The 17,552-nt window shown below is 44.5% G+C and overlaps 1 protein-coding gene across 2 annotated transcripts in view; it reads left to right on the forward strand.

The window, feature by feature from the left end:
• Positions 1 to 17,552, forward strand: part of MTMR7 (myotubularin related protein 7) — a 112,330-nt gene that overhangs the window by 50,709 nt on the left and 44,069 nt on the right. For both annotated transcript variants that reach the window (XR_012329037.1, XM_073798743.1), the window contains exons 5-6: positions 5,438 to 5,566; positions 12,160 to 12,294. Coding sequence is in view for 1 of the 2 variants with exons in the window: in XM_073798743.1 (XP_073654844.1) it covers positions 5,438 to 5,566; positions 12,160 to 12,294 (264 nt within the window). In the remaining variant the exon portion in view is untranslated. The remainder of the gene's footprint in view (positions 1 to 5,437; positions 5,567 to 12,159; positions 12,295 to 17,552) is intronic.

The raw sequence follows: 17,552 nt of genomic DNA on the forward strand, positions 1-17,552 counted from the left end.
GTGTGTTTTTTACACTTTCTGTATGCGGTATCATGCTGAATGTTGCTTACTGAAACTTGACTTTTCACTCAAGTTGTATTTGTGAGATTCATTTCATTTAACAAACACATGTATAATAGTTACCACATGCCAGGCTATGTTCTAGAAGCTTAAAAAATGTTAGCAGTCCTGTGTGGTAGGTGTTGTTATTGTCCCTGCTTTCAAATGGAGAAACTCAGGCAGAGACAGATTAAGTAACTGTCCAAGATGTAAAGAAGTTAGTAACTGTTGAAACCTATAGCTCTTGTTTACTCATTCTTCACTATTGTCTTATACTCCATTTTACAAATATACCATAGTTTAAACTTTTATTTATTCTTTTTCTTTTATTTCTCTCTTTCGTTTTACCATCTCAACTAAAGCCGTTATCTGGCTTATATATGACTCATAGTACATTTTGAGTTTCTACCTAGGAGTAGAATTTCTGAGTTAGAGGGTATGTGGATTTTAGCCTTACTAGATATTGCCAGATTCTTTTTTTTTTTTTAAAGATTTTTTTTTTGATGTGGACCATTTTTAAAGTCTTTATTGAATATGTTACAGTACTGCTTCCGTTGTATGTTTTGGTCCTTTGGCCGCGAAGCATGTGGGATCCTAGCTCCCTGACCAGGGATTGAACCTGGACTCCCCACATTGGAAGGCGAAGTCTTAAGCACGGGACCGCCAGGGAAGTCCCATTGTTGCTAGATTCTTTTCCAAAGTGTTTGCATGGACTTACACATCTAAGATATGATTTCTCATTACCCCACAGACTTACCAACAGTTGGTATTTACAGTGTTTGGTGGTATCCCTACTTATTGACCCAACAGTCTTCTGGGAATTTCTTCTAAAGAGTTAGCATAAACGCACAGTGACGTACACAGTTATTTATTGAAGCATTGTTTATCAAAGTATGTATTAGAAGAAACCCAAATTTCTTTAATAGAGGACCAGTTAAATAATTTTGGGTCTATTCGTATAATTAAATTAGTGTGTAGCCATTAAAAACATGTAGAATATTTCCATGTACTGATAAGGAAAGATCGCTAAAGTATATTGTTAGGTTCAAAAAAGCAAGGCACAGTATCGTGAATATAGTGTGATACCTTTTATTTTATAAAAGAGGGAGAAAAATAAGACTTGTTCATATGGATGTGTAATTGCCCCAAAGTGATAACCTAGAAAGTAGGTGGGAGTGGGATGAATAGAACACAAGGGTGAGGCTGTGCACCTTTTTGTATTGTTTTATTTTTTTTATAACCATGTGAATTTATTAACTAATCAAAACGTTAAATTTGAGAAAATGCCAATTGAATTGGTGTGAAATAGATCTCAGTGTGGTTTTCTTTACATTGCCCTGTTGTCATTTATAGCTGTTGCAAATATCTCCTCTTAGGAGATATTTATGTACTGTGCCTAGAGTATCTTTTAATCCTCAGAAGTTTTGAGTTGTCAATGTTTCCTAGTTTGTTTCATGGTTTTAGCATGTTGTGTAAGAAAAAATCCTGGTCTGTTCGCTAACCTTTGTCCCAGTTTACACTGTGTAATTTCCATAGTTACGTTTTCACTAACTATGATTATTATAGCTTTATAGTAAATCTTGATATTCTACAAGTCAGGTCCTTCCACATCCTTCTTCTGGATATATTGAATGTACAGATTATTTGGGATAGAATGGCCACTTTCATGATACTGAATTTTCTTTGTAATTACTCTTAAATCTAACGATCATAATCTTACACTGTGCGTGGACATTTGGGTCCTTTTTGTCTCAATCGTTATAAAGTATCTGGCTAATTAATAGTTTGTTCCCATGCTAAAGCCAACCTTTGCAGTGAATTTCTAGCCTTGAAATGAAAGGCAGGAAAATCCAAGTTTAGTAAAGAAAATAGGATATCCTTTTACAATTTAAAAAAAATATGACACACCCTTGGGTGGGGAAGAAAATGAGGCTAAGGCACGTCTTGTGGAATAATATTTTCTTGAAAACACAGGTTCTTGTTATTTTTGATGAGGTTTCCTTCTAGACTTAGCACCACAAACATGACTCACGTTTAGTCACTTAAGTTCTACAGTATAGAGACTGCAAAACATGAGTTATTCAGCATTTTTTCCCCAAAAGTAATACACAGCAAACCCAAACTAACAATCAACAAACTGTGTTGAAACAGAAAAGGTGAAAACCTAGGGGATTTTCTGATTTTACAAATATCATTGAAATAGCGAGAAAGGTGATGAACCCTCATTTATTACCAGTTAAAAAATGTAATAAAATTGGTTGTATCAAACTATTTCTGACCGTTAGTCCATCGGGAAGATTATGTCATCATCCGTTACTTTTACTTTTAACCTCATGGTTGAGAAAAACCTCTACTTTTTGCTCCCTTCTTTTATAAGAGTTATTTCTTTCTTTTCACAAGTTATTTGATGTAAGTGGGGCTAGTGATGTCATCTGATGGAGAAGAAGCTTTTGTCCATGGTGGAAAGAACACCATACATAGCGCACAGAGACTTAGGTTCCAGAGCCGGCGCTGCCCTTTTCTCTCCATGTGGTCTTGGGCAGGCTAATTATTATTATCATAATCACCTCTATCAGCATTGCTATTATCCCTGTTTATAAGACACTTGCTTCTGGTAATCTAACTCTCTAAGCTAAGATTTCCTTTCTGTACCTAACTCTTAAAATTATCTTTCTTTAAATAAAATAATTGGCGTTCATTACTAGGTTAAATTTTTAATCTAGTTCTCTTGGAATAAAATTGAAAGTATAACCCAAACCAGTAATTTTAAAAAATCTTGTTTATTTCAGTTCTCTACAGCTATAGTTTATGTATTATTTTATTTTATGTATATACAAATCATTTCATGCTGTTCATACCACTTCTCCCCATTACATCATAAATTCCTTGAGATAAATTTTAGGTCTTAAATGTTGAAGAAGACCGTTGTCTTTATAGATATATCTCAGTTCCTGACAACTAACCCTCACCCTGAAGTGCTCAACTGAGTGACGGGTCCTCAATAAATACAGAGCCTTGGCTGGCTCTCAGATGGATACTATGCTGCAGTGATAAATACATGTATTGGGAGGTTGTAACCAGGGCAACAAAGATCAAAGATTCCTGGGATTGTGAACTCCTTGAGGCCAGTAAATCTTTTGTTATTCATCACTGCTCTAGCACCTAACCTAATGCCTGACACATAATAAGTATTCAGTAAAAATTTGTTGATAGACACCAGTATTCTATGATAATCATCACATTTCTAAGAAACTAGAACTTAATGATTCCAGCCACTAAAAAGAAAGGATGATTATGTAACATGACAGAGGTGCTAATTGTCACTACAATGGCAATTGTATTACAATGTACAAATGTATCAAATTAATATGTTTTACACTTTAAATTATACAGTGTTATATGTTAAATATATTTCAGTTAAAAAAAAAAAACTTGTTGAATGAATGAAAGAATTACCAAAAAAGGTTCCTCTTGGCCAGGCGAACCAAGACACGCAGGCACTCCAGGCAGGCTTATTTAGCGGAGGACAAAGAAAATCGTTCCCTTATTAATTAAAAAAAAATTACGCAGGATTTGTTTGAACTTACTTACTGGAACTTAGTGAACTTACTGAAAACCTACCAATTTCCTTTTTAAAACTGCTATTTTAAGAAAACGTTGTTAAGTCTGGTGCAATGACTACGTCTCTTGAACTCAGACGCGCAGGTGTGGTCTGTGTAGTAATGTTCTGGCTGCCTGACTCCAGAGAGGTCCTGACACCAGATTTGCAGGGAAGCAAGTGTAGTGTCTGTGGGCAGTAATTGCAGTAAAATCTCAGGTTCCAAGTAGGTTGGACCATCTGTTCTTGGTCTGGGATTTTTGTCTCAGTGCCAGAGCCCACGTTGACGTCTTTGGTAATCTTGCCTAAAATGCCGTTGGGGAAATGCTCTGGGCCTGGGAACTTCACTTCTGTGGCCCATCTGTCTCCTTCTCAGTGCGGTGCCCAGGCTGGAAGCAGACAAGGTAGGCAGGAGGGCAGGCGAGGGAGGCGTCGTCACAGAACAACTGATGTGCGCTTTGTGACGGGTTCTCGTTCCCTTCGGTCCCGTGAGTGGTAAGGACGGGCGGGATGGTTAGAGGACGTGCAGACACACATTTCCCCTGCTGCTATGCCTGCTTGAGGACCCTGCTTGAAGCGCCCAAGGAGGTGCTTGACTTCTAGGAAATAAACAAAGTTCAGGAACTGCCATCTAAACGGTCCTCGTGTTGCAAAAGGATGGGTTGGCTGCCATCAAAGCAAAATATGTCGAGCAAGAAGTCGACTATTACTGTGGCCACCATTCGCATTTCTGTCAGGATTAATGGTTGATGAAGAGCCTCGTCACTGGTGTCCTTGTATCAGCCGCGGGGGATGTCATTTCTGTTCCGTGTCAGTTTCAGAGACTAGCAAGTGCTCAGTAGTTTGACTTCTTGAAGGTCGTGAAGTTGGCAAGTTGGAGCTAGGTTTGTTTTTTTTTTTTGCGGTACGCGGGCCTCTCACTGTTGCGGCCTCTCCCGTTGCGGAGCACAGGCTCCGGACGCGCAGGCCCAGCGGCCACGGCCCACGGGCCCAGCCGCTGCGCGGCATGTGGGATCCTCCCGGACCGGGGCACGAACCCGTGTCCCCTGCATCGGCAGGCGGACCCTCAACCACTGCGCCACCAGGGAAGCCCCTGGAGCTAGGTTTTAAACCCCTGATATCTGACAGAATTGCCGGACCATTCCGAGGCGCCAGAGCTTCCACTGGGGGAAATCACTGCCAGGGATGCGCAGAGAGGGTAAAACATTTCTTACCACTTCTAAAATCGTCACGTAAGAAACAAAAAGTTGTCGTAGTGTGTGGTGAGGGGTGGAAGCGCAGGGGAGAGGAATTGGGTCGGCCCCCGAAGAGCGGGTGGGCTTTGGGAAGATGTCTGGGGAGGGTGTTGGCTTGACCGTCACCTCAGATAGGAGCGCACAGAGGGTGTGCCAGGGACGGGAAGGTGCCCTGAGGAGGTCACCACTGGTGCTGGCATTTTAGGACATTGTCTCCCAGCGTCAGGCGGTCTTAAACAGGCAGCTGAAGTTTTCCCAGTTGCCAGGATGCAGAACTGCAGTCTGTCCCTTTTCGATGAAAGAAATGCTCGCTTGTCACTGTCTTACCTCCCACCAAGAGCCCTTGGAGAGAAGGGGCAACGCCTGAGGGCAGGATGATGAAGTGTCTTGCTTTGCTTCACTGTGATTTCTTAGAACCAGCGCTCCACTTCTCTGAAGCGGCTCTGTAACTGGTTAAGAACACTTAAATATGCAACCTGTAAGCCCAGTGAAATGGAGTTTCTGGTGGCAGTTTGTAAAGCATGACTAGATTGCCTAAAACATGCCCTTGTGCTTTCCACAACAGGTTTGTGACTCTTACCCTACTGAGCTGTACGTTCCCAGAACGGCCACGGCACACATCATAGTGGGGAGTTCCAAATTCCGGAGCAGACGGCGATTTCCTGTCCTTTCTTACTACCATAAAGATAACCACGTAAGTCTCAAGGCATGCTTTTGTTTCATGCTTTGCTTTTCTTCTTTTATCATAAACAGGCCTTTTCCAGGGAATTCTGCCGTGTGTGTGGGTTTGAATTCTTTTTAAAGTATGTGGATATTGCTGTGTGTGTGGTACGACATGACACGACACGACTGTGCTTAAACCCTTATCTCCTGTAGAAGTTGACCTTCCGTGCTTCTTTGACAATAAAGAAATGGGAAAGAGTCACAACACACCTAACCATAATCATCTGAGTGGGCGCCGTCCTCGCTTCTAACTGGTCACCTTGGGAGGCTCTGTACTGAAGAGCCTATTTTACAAAAGCCTAAAAGCCATGGCACGTTCTTTCTCTTCTTTTTTTAAATGCAACATAAATATGTTTTTTCAGTATCTTCAGTATAAGGAATCTTTCTTTATGGAGAGCGAGTTTCAGTTTTTAAAATAATATTGGTGAAAGCTAGAATTAGGTTTGTCTGCAACGAAGAGAGACCATAAGTAACCGTGGCTTAAATAGGATAGAATTTTATTTTCTCTCCCATAAAACTCCCCAGGTAGGCAGTCAGGGCCTGGTGTCCTGGTTCTGCCCCACTCAGCCCTCAGGAACCCGAGCTCCCGGTGCCTTTCTGCTCTGCCAGCCCTGGGGGTGGCCCCCATCACGTGGCGTGAGGGGTGACTTTAGTTCCAGCCATGACCTCCGCGCGGCAGCAGATGGAAGGGGGCGCAGTGGTGCCCTCGCTGCTTTCGGAGGGAGGCTCCCCAAACTGCCATGGGACAGCGCTGCTCCTATCCTGTTGATCAGAACTGCACAGGGCCTGTGGGAAAAGACAGTCCTGTGGGTAACTGTGGAAATCACAGCTAAAAGCTGTGATTCCATTTCTGTGGAGGATGAGAAGACAAATTTGGGGAGACAAGAATGATCTTCGTTACCTGCTGTAGAGGTCATGCGACTTCAGCCGGGCGAAAACGTTTGGTTTTCAAGTGAGATAACATAGCCTCATTTGACTTTAATCCCAAACTATAAACAATCGCAGCAGATGTGTGTGAGTGTGTGCCGTGCATGCACCTATAGGCAGGGCGTGGGGCAGGATCTGTGTCCGCTCTTAAAAGGAGGCTTCCAGAAATACACTGAGCAGTGCCAGCTTGGCCAGAGTAAGGCATATAGCCTTCTGTGGTGCCCCACTTTGAAGGGAGATATTCACTCAGCCGTGTAAGGTCCGTTAATTGAAAGGATATTAATGGTCTTATTTTCAGTTACACTCACTGCTCTGAAATGGCCTAAAGAAAGCAGGTATTTCATTAATATCCTGTATTATTTGACTCCAAATATATCTCAGCCTACACAGAGCTGGCCTGATGGTGAGAGGCAAAGGAAGATGTGAATCTCTTTTTTTTAAAAAAATGATGGGATGAAAAGGGATGTGGAATTTGATGATGTTGTATTTGAATTTAGGATGCCAGGAACATTTACTTTTGTTTTGTAGCATCCATTGATAAAGAAGTAAGAGAGGAGAGGGAGGGAGAATCTTTGATGGTTATGTCAGAGGTGGGGATGGACCGGGTATTTAGAAAGTGAGCTTAGGCCTGATCCTACTTCTTTTCCTTCTGTTTTGATTTTCTTGAGAAAAGGAATTTTTTTGTCAGTGTGAGTATTATAAAGGGCAAGCATGTAATGTCTGAGGATAGGATAGAATTTTTAGCAGTTAGGCCACAGAGACCAGCTTCTTTGCCTCTTGACGTCAGACCCTCATCACCCCATTCCCGCTCTCGTGCTCTGTTCTTTACTTGATCTCCAAGCCCGGAAATGAACTCACACAGCCATCAGTTATGGTTAAAAATAATTGATTTCCTGTACTTAAAATTTTAAAGCAAACAGTACTTTAAGTTTTAGCTCTTCTTACAAGATAGAGAAGGTTTCTAAGCATTGCTAAGAAACCATTTCTGGTTGCCCAGGGAAATACTTCATGTACATGCATGCCCACTCTCCCACACCCATGACCTAAAATCTCTGCTGCAGGTAGAATACGATCAAATTTGTGGTTTTATAACAACGCTCAGGTTTTCATATCCAGGTTAATTATGTAAATGCTTCCAAGGTGACCAGGGGTTTTTATAGCGGGAGATACCATTAGCGAAGGTGGATTTCTGTGGTTCGGTGGGAGACACAGGAAATATCAGTGCAGTATTTCATGCTGTTGCTCAGAAAAACCCACACATAAACCAGGCATCTTCCGTGAAAAGTAAACAGCTATAAAGTACCTAAGTTTGCGGACCTTTCTTTCTTCCTTTTTGTGATTTTAGACTTTTTAGACTTGAGTATGTATTCCTGCCCCAGTAGAACTCAGGCTTGGGAATAAGAATATCACATTTTCTAGTTAAATTCTGTCCCTCACATAGCCCCTTGTTCCCAAGGAGCACTGAAGATGTGGGTGGTGAGATGAGTTGGCCGGTGTTGGGTAGTGGGAATTGCTGATTAGATTAAGAAAAAGCTTGACATGTACCTCATGTCGTGAACAGGAAGCCCCGTTGAGACTCCTTTGATATAAATCCCCCCGCTGATGGTACATCATTACCTTTGGACCGGCTTTTAGCATACATGGTGTTGTAATCACTTCCTGTTCACCCGTTGGTGAGGTCAGGATTCCTGCCCTAGGGTTTACTGGGCTGACTGAACACATGGCATCTGACACTGGACAAATGAGGTTTATTAGTTACATATGCCCCCTGCCCAGGGGAAGAAGGCACTGCATGGCAGGCAGGGCTGTAGGAAGTTTGCACTCAGGAATAGAGTGAACCAGCAGAGATGGTGTGAGGCAGGCTTTGGAGTCTCAGGAGGATGAGTTGACCCCTGGTTCCCAGGGGAGCACGCGATTGGCTGGTTTGAGTAATTCCATGGGCTGGCAGGGGACGACGAAACGCACTGCTCTGGGATGAGAAGGGGCTGCATCTGGTCCTTTGGGAGAAGGGTTGCTTAGCTGGGGACTTTATCCACGGAAGCAGGGTATGGAGGGGAGCTTGCAGCTGACCATTTGAGGCCCTGCTGATTTTACCAGCTGTTAAGGGCAGCACTTAACGTTAATTTCAGGCCTTGAACCACACATGAGTTATACAGAGCCATCCAGAATCCTTCTGGATATCAAACGGTTCAACAGCTTCGCAGATCACAGTTAGAGATGTGTCAGTGTCACTTGTGTTTGGAAGCCGCGGTATCCTTGGTTCTTTCTTACTAAATATTTTAATTGCTTTTAAGAAAGCAGTTCTGCTTTAAATCATTAATAGCATGGTATCCCCAAATCACAGTACAAATCTTTGGGAAGCCCAAGTCTGAAAGATTTCCAAAGAGGCCATTTTCCTTAAGAAAAATATAGACCTTCTTGCCCTTCTTTTATAAATAATGTTTATTGAAACTTACTTTGTGTTAGGCATAGTTCTAGGAGTGTTATATACCTCATCACACTCTGTAGTTTTGGTATTATTATTATCCCTGTATTAAAGGTGAGAAAAACCAAGGTTCAGAGATGATAGGTAAATTACCTAAGATTATATAGGAAGTGAGAACACACCTTGGATTAAAAGCCAGATCTTTTTGAATCCTGCCTCTTAATTCTCTCTCATGCTTCTTGACTTATTTACACACATGGGCGCTATATTATGTTGGTTCAGAAAATATTTTGCCTGGATTCAACTCCTAGCTCTGTGACATTGGGCAAGTTCCTTTACCTCTCTGTGCTGTGGTTGTCTCATCTATAAAATGGAGCAAATAATAGATCTTACCGTATATGGTAGTTGGGAAGATTAAATTAAAATACACAGAGTTCTTCTAATAGTGCCTACCACATAGTAAGCATTCAAAAACTATTGGCTATTTTATAGATTATCAGTAGCCTTTGTAAATGAGGCTCTCATGACAGTTTACCATTGAGGAGTCTTATCTCTGCTCTCAGGTGGCTGACATCAGTAAGAAATGCTGCCAGGTAATGGTGCAATTCTCTCAACAGTCTTGACTCTCTGAGGTGTGTATAGGGTGGACAGGGCACTTAGAGACTACTCACCGCTCTTTACAAAGCGGACAGCTCTACGCCAGCAATCACTGAGTCAGTGACGAATTCTGTTTGGAGCCTATCTATAGATTATTAAGAAAATGTAACTACAAAGTATTAACATGTAGTCTGTTTAATATATCTGGTTTAATTTATCGACTACATTTCATAGTGTAACTCTGTTCTGACTTAACCCTTCACTGAAAGCTGCTCTCAGCCTGAAGGTAAGTAGTAATAGTTGTCACTAATTGGCTTCATTTCATGGTTGGACCTGCACTAGTTGAGTGAGTTTAGGTGCGCCGTATGCTTCCTTGGACAAATTCTCCCCGTTGAGATATGGTCTCTTCCCCATCTAGCTCTTCTGATAGGATCTAAGAAATTGCCTGATGGTAGCGGTCCTTAATTAGTATTTCTTTAGCCCAGACAAAGCCAGCTCAGAATTGTTTTCTGCTCCAGTCAGAGCGGCTGACGTGACCCCTCTGCACATCATAGGAGACGGGAGCCTGGATGAGCGCAGTGAGAGCATCTGCGGCGCTTTACTCTCTGTCCATCCACTGCAGCTTGCCTTTTGTCCCCAAGCCCCCTCTGGCCCCTGCCGTCCCTTTGCCTTGATGCTGGCCGGCCTCCCGTCCATGGTCAGACCCCCGGGGCCCTTTCTCCTCCACTCTGTGGTTGGACTTCTGCTGCCAACAGCTTGAGAATTCAGCAGCCCTGGAGCCCCTCTCTTGCCCCTTTGCTTTGCTTCCCACTCCGCAGGGACCGGCCCCCTGAATTCTGGCTGCAGGCACAGAGTTCCTGGAGCGCCTCAGCAATTGCCCCTCTCTGTCACAGAAGGTACTGGAACCCTCGGGTGGTTGCCCGGTTACTTGTCTGCAGTTCTCGGTCCTGCCGGGAGCTTCTCTGCTGGAGGATCATATGGTTAGTAAGAACCATCCCTGCCTTCCCCAGCGAGGAGTGCCAAAGCTCACCAAACCCTGGCTAAGGAGTGCTGGCATGGGCTTTAAGGACAGTCAGGCTGTGCTTGGACTCAGAGCTGGAGTGGCTTCCAGGATGAAGCCCTGCCTGCAGGCTCCCTGAACGGGCTGGGCCACGGCTGTTTTCAGGGGAGGTTTCCCTGCTCAGCCTGCCCCGAGCCGGGGGGCTGCCTGCATCCTCTTACACAGGGGGCGCCTGGGCTCAGTTCTTCAGAAGAGTCATTCCTAGATTGTATTTGGTGATTTGAGTTCAATTTAAATGTTATAAATCTAAATCCATAAAATGTATTTTGCCACAAAAGTGTAAGTTTTACAGCTGTGAGGTTGTGGCTACACTCACCTATTAATAACTCAGGGAAGTGTTTGTGCTGTTATGTATATTGTTTATGCTGTTGTGTATATATTATTTATTCATTTAGTTTTGGCTGCGTTGGCTCTTTGTTGCTGCGCGTGGGCTTTCTCTAGTTGCAGTGAGCATGGGCTACTCTTCGTCGTGGTGCGCGGGCTTCTCATCGCGGTGGCTTCTCTCGTTGCAGAGTGTGGGCTCTAGGCGCGCAGGCTTCAGTAGTTGTAGCATGTGGGCTCAGTAGTTGTGGCTTGCAAGCTCTAGAGCGCAGGCCCAGTAGCTGTGGCACATGGGCCCAGCTGCTCCGCGGCATGTGGGACCTTGCTGGACCAGGGCTTGAACCCGTGTCCCCTGCATTGGCAGGTGATTCTCAACCACTGCGTCACCAGGGCAGTGGTGTAGTGTACCCTTAGAATCGCAGAGTAGAGAAATCGAAGAATAGAATGCAGATCAGTTCCCCAGAAAGACCTTGCTTCTAACTTACCTGGTCAGCCCAGGTCCATGCCTGCTGTCCTTAGAAGCTAGCAGCAGCCTGGGCTTCATCACTGTGAAAACTCCCCCATTTAGGATTAGAATTGGTTTTTTTTTTTTTTTGCGGTACGCGGGCCTCTCACTGTTGTGGCCTCTCCCGTTGCGGAGCACAGGTTCCGGACGCGCAGGCTCAGCGGCCATGGTTCACAGGCCTAGCCGCTCCGCGGCATGTGGGATTCTCCTGGACCGGGGCACGAACCCGCGTCCCCTGCACCGGCAGGCGGACTCTCAACCACTGCGCCACCAGGGAAGCCCTAGAATTGGTTTTTGGTATTTGTGTTGTTTCTAAATGGGCTAGTAAATGATGGAAACACTAAAGAAGTCACTTTTATAATTTTTATAAGTTTTACTAGAATAGTTACTTACTGTATATTTCTACTTTGGCAGGAAGATGAAACAGTAGTGGTGAAGAGGAACGTAAGATATTTAACTGGCTTTACGTTTCATAGTTTGGGTCCCACCTAAACATCCTTACACATTCCTAATTTCTTACACAGAGAAACTTTTTGCACTGCTTGCCCATATAGTGGTTTCTTGACTTGAATTAGAAGGAAAGCAACCTCGGTTTCTAGAAGGCATTGATACTTTTACGAGCTACTGGTGGGCGTCAGTGAACTGGGGGGCCTTGTGAGGGTGGTCTTGAGGGTTCCGGGGAGGTGCCGTCGCACTGCTGCCTGATGCTGCCGCGTTGCTTCCCCCCAGGTCTCCATCTGCCGGAGCAGCCAGCCCCTGTCTGGCTTCAGTGCCCGGTGCCTGGAGGACGAGCAGATGCTCCAGGCCATCAGGAAGGCCAGTCCGGGAAGCGACTTCATTTACGTCGTGGACACTCGGCCTAAAGTAGGTGTCACCACGCTGGTGTGTGTCTTTGCCGCTCTGAATCATGGAATGGGAGATGAGGCCATGCTCCCTGACCACCCTCACCCGCTCAGGGAGCCCCATCTGCAGAGGCGCTGTCTCCCTTTGCACAGTCGTGCGTGGCTGCCCTGCTCAGCTGCCTCTGGGGCCCCTGAGGTCGGCGGGTACTTTTGATATTTCCCCTGCTCTGCATTGTGCTTGGTACATAGTGCACACAATGAAAGTGTGGTTTCGTGTTGGAGATTACTCTCCTAAATGTACCACATTATTTTTTTGGTTTGTTTATAAAAGGACCGTTTCTTCTCTGACGGTATGAAATTTACTGTGGAATTCCTACAGTTCCGTTTTTGTGAGATATTCACCTCTTCTATTGCAAATTCCACTTGTAGTGCTCTGTAGCTATGACTTGGAAAGATTTACAAAATGCAATGTTAAGTAAAAGAAGAAAAGTCACAAATTAATGTGTATACTACTGTGTCTGTGGAAAAAAACAAACTATAGGTAGGTAAAAATTTAAATTAAAATAGAAAAAGATCTGGAAGGATAAACACTAAACTATTAAAATTGCATGGAGAAGGGGGGAGGCTGGAGGGAGGTAGAGAACTTTCTACTTACCTCGTTTGAAAATATTATTTTATAATTATGCAGGTATTCATATATTAATTTTATAATTGAATAGAACAACCAACAGGAAATAATCTAGTTATCAACGGGTAGACCAAGTTCATCTTATGCTTACCACCCACTCAGCTTTATATGTTCTTGACACTAGTCAGGGTCAGGTCAAGTATAATTTGTAATTTCACTCCTTAGACCCATTTCTTTGTAAACCAGCCAACACATGGAGTCCTCAGAGGTATGTGCCGTTGAATACATGGAAACAAAATCACCTACAGGGGCATGGAATATGTGGGACAACATGAGGTGACACAGAGAAATGGCCTTTATTCAACATATTTGGCATAGGAATTTCTTGCCAGTTATGAAAATAGACCTGGACCTATGACTGTGAGAGAGAGCTGCGTGTTCTTTCTCCATGTGGGTGGAACAGTGTCCAAGATAGACCGTGAAGCAACAAGAGTGAGCTACAGAAAATCTGTAATGCCATGTATGTAATAATAATTAAATTATGAAAATTATACGTTGTTCTATAGCTTTTTCATGGAAAAAAGTTTGAAGGTATGTATAGTAAACTGTTAACAGTGGCTTTTCTTGTGAGGTGAGAGGAGGATTTTAAGAAACCTTTATTTTATAAATTACAGTGTGAAAGAATTTTTAATCATAAAAAGGTTGAAAGAACATAAGGACTTCAAAATGGTACACATAAAAGTTACCATGTGACCCAGTAATTCCACTCCTAATTTAAGAAAAATGAAAACATATGTCCACACAGAAACTTCTAAGTGAATATTCATTGTTAATAATAGCCCCAAAGTAGAAACAACCAAATTCCATCAACTGAGAATGGATTAATAAAATATGGTGTATCCATTCCCTGGAATAGTTTTTGGCTATTATGACTAAAGGAACGAAGTACTGATAGGTGCTACAACGTGGATGAACCTTGAAAGTGTTAGGCTAAGTGAAAGAGTCAGTCACAGAGGATCACATATTGTATGATTCCATTTATATGAAGTGTCTCTATGACACATCCGTAGAGACATCAGGCAGGGTGGTGGTTGCCTAGGGCTAGGGGAATGGGAGGGAATGGGAGGCGACACCTGATGGGTAGAGGGTTTCTTTCTGGGGTGATGAAAATGTTCTAAAAATAGATTGTGGTGACATGGTATATTCACAGTTCTGTGAATATACCAAACACCATTGAACTGTATACTTTACATGGATAGATTGTATGGCATGTGAATTCTATGTCAAAGAAGCTATCAAAAAAAAAAACATAAGGACATAGAAACATTAGAACAGGAAGGAGGAAATATGACCAACAGCCCAAGTCACTTCAAAGTCTACACTGATGTTAGGAGTGGGTAATTACAGATAGGGTCTATACTCGTGGCCGATAAGAGAAATCATGGAAACTGGATGCTATCCAGTGTGTAGCCACTCAGACTGGCAATCTCGCTGCTTCTCTGAGCCCTATTTCATTAAATATTGTGATTCATGGTCTCGATCACTAAGTTTGATGTCTGCCCAGTGTAAGATCACTCACATCACTGCCCTCAGAACAGTCCCTTCCTCTCTAACGGGAGGGTAGCTGTGGGATGGCCATGGAGGGGTGGGCAGTGAGGATGAGTTACTCTCAGAGGCCAGATCAGCAGACCAGCCGTGCAGGTCAAGGACAAAACATGTTGCAGCTGGATCACATTCTAGTAGATGACAGGTAAAGGAGTCCCTTCCTTTTGGACAGATTTTCAAAGCACAGCAGGGAAGAGCTTCAGACTGGGGAAGAAATAGCTTCTCTGCTTGAAGGTTTTCACTCAAAAGATGCCAGGCTCTGACTTTTACTCTCTCTTTCGATTTGTGCTTTCTCTCTGCTTCATCCTTCTCGCATTGACTGTTTCCCTCCTGTCATTGTGCCTTTTGCGTCGGGACAGTGGAGCTGCTCTGAATTTCCTAACAGTCAGAGACAACTGAATGAATGCCTGTCCTAGACACACGTACTGAAGACAAGATAAGAAAAGGACGGGAAGACAGGGCCTTTAAAGTGAATTGGCGTGCCCTTCTCCGATCCCATTTTCCTAGATTTAAATAAAGGCAGACAGGTTCGCCTGCTGCTTTAAGGGCCGACGACCCAAGCGTGTACTACGCTATGCAGACCTTCCGGGCAATGTGGCAGCTGTTGAGCCAGGCATAGTCCAGATGTAACATAAATTAATCCAGAGGATTTGATTTGAAGGGTATATTTAGCACTGAGTGCGTTTGCTCTTGGCGATAAGAAGTTGGATGCTAATCCCTTAAAGAAGATTGGTGTCTCATACAAGTCATGCCCTCTACCTATTTCCCAGGCACACACACCTTCACAGGAGTCTTCACCTGTTTGCTTTAGGGCTCTCATTCTTTTAAAGATCACGTCCGTTGATGTTTATTCCTCGGTAGCCGGGAGACCCGGTCCATGTTTGCTGTGGGTGGTAGACAGACAGATGGGCCCTGGCCAGGTTTGCTCACAGGTTTACTGAAAAGGAGAAAGGCTAGAAGTCGTTCTTGTCCTTGGAGCAAGGCTCACCCCGGATGCTGCCTGTTCAGATGAAAGCTTCTGCATTGCTTGTTGATGTTAAAATCTCAGGAGGCAAAGGCAGTGAGGGCCTCAGCATGAACTGAGTATCTGTTAAGAAAAAACATACCCTCGAGGTCCTATGTTACTGCTAGAATCTGGTGCATTAAGAAGATAGGAGATCATGTTGATGCCATAGTTGTTGGATTTTGAAGTGATACCGAACTCCTTCTATCTCAGCCTCGCTCATGACTTTAACATTACTTTGTTCTAGGACTTTGCTGAGCTTGTAAAAATGCCAGGCACTTTCCCATTCAGTTCTTATTATAATCCTGCAAATTAGGAGCTGTTCTTTTCTGTTTATGGGTAAGGTCTCAGACTGAGAGAGGTTCAGTCATGTGTCCAAGGTCAAGCCGTTCAAATCTAGGCTGATCTGACGCCCGAGCCCACGCTACTTCTGTTTGATCACGGTCTGTTGACAGCGATATCCAGGGGAGCCTTGGGTCCACTGTCAGGTTCCACAGGGTTCCCCTTCTGAGCACATTTGCAGGGAGGCTGGAAACTCAGAGCTGAAGGACCAACCACAGGCTCGTACACGCTCAGGCCGGGGCGAGAGGTGTGAGCAGGCCTGTGAGCCAGGCTCTGACGCCAGCGGCCTGGGAGGGGTGCCGGGCAGTGGAGGGAAGGGGTGAGCAGGCCGGCCGGGGGCTCAGCTGACGCCCGGCCCCTTGTCCTGGCTCTTCCTCCAAAGACAGCTTAGTGGTTAAAGGGCCTCTGATTTCCCTTGTGAGCGATTCTTTAGCTGTGAGACAGGAGGTCATGTTGGAAGTTTTCCTGTGTCTCTGGAATCAGTAATTAGGTGGTTTCCACTCACTGAATCCTGTGAGGGGGGGATCTGGGAGGATCTGTTGTAGAGATCGGGGTGCGTGACAGAGGGGCAGCTAGGAGGTCACTTCGGCATGGGATGCGTGGCCGACCTGTTCCACTGCGGCAGTGAGCAGGGGAAGGGGAGCTGCGCGGCGTTTAGTGGCAGTGGGGCACCTGCTCTCCCTCTTTGGCAGGACAGGGATGGAGGGGGGACCTGTGGGTCCAGTGGACACTGAGAAAGAAACTTGTACGTGAGCCATCTTGCTAAGGCCCGGGTCCCACCCCCAACTGGAGGTTCCCAGCTGCGGCCGACTGTGGGGTACGTGCTGGGGAGGGAAGCTGGGGGCCTCGGAAGAGGCTCAAGCCAAGGTGGGTCTCATGTCAGCGAGCTGTGTACCTCCTCCTCCCGGGAACCCACGGACTTGCCCTAGGATTTGGACACTTAATGCCAGAGAGGGCAGTGCTGGTCAGCGAGTGTTAACCGGAAAAGCAGTGACGACCAATGGAGAGAGAACAGCAGCCTCGTCCAGCTTTACAGAGAGATATTTACCTCCTCTTTTATCCCCCTCCCCAATATAAAGATAGAGCCTAGAAGAAGGAGGAAAAGGAGAGTACCAGAGCAGACCCCTCACCAGTCCAAACAGCCTATAATAAGAGAAGGAGAAAATTTTGCATCATATATGGGGTTGGGATTTTAAGTTGAGCTGGACGGTGATTTCCTATAAGTTATTAATTCTTCCTTCGGGGTTAGGAAAGGAGGATTTTGATTAGCACAGTTGTAGACAGTAGTTGCAAGAAATAAAATCATCTCTTATTTTCATGTTTATATCACAAGTTAAGATTCTTCATTTCACCAGATACAGATGCAGGGAGAGAAAAGGACCATTAATTGACACCACAGGCTAGAACGTGGTCCAGGCCTCCTTCTGCCAAGACCAACTTCAATTCTCATTTTTCAGGCACGTCAGATCAGGTCCTGGCATTCAGGTACAGAATGTGCTCTGCTGAAATGTTAGACTCCGTGGCTGAGATGCTGACCAGCTGACCTTTAACTTGATATGCAGATTATGGTCGACTGACTTTCCATGATTTTGATGTGTCTGATTGATGATTTAAGATTGCGGGGGAAAGAATCTGATTCTGTTTTTTTTTAACATTCTTGGCCTGTTCACCTCAGCCTCCCTCCATTAGCACATTCATTTGG

The sequence above is a fragment of the Tursiops truncatus genome, chromosome 21, assembly GCF_011762595.2.
Source record: "Tursiops truncatus isolate mTurTru1 chromosome 21, mTurTru1.mat.Y, whole genome shotgun sequence".
NCBI lineage: Eukaryota > Metazoa > Chordata > Mammalia > Artiodactyla > Delphinidae > Tursiops > Tursiops truncatus.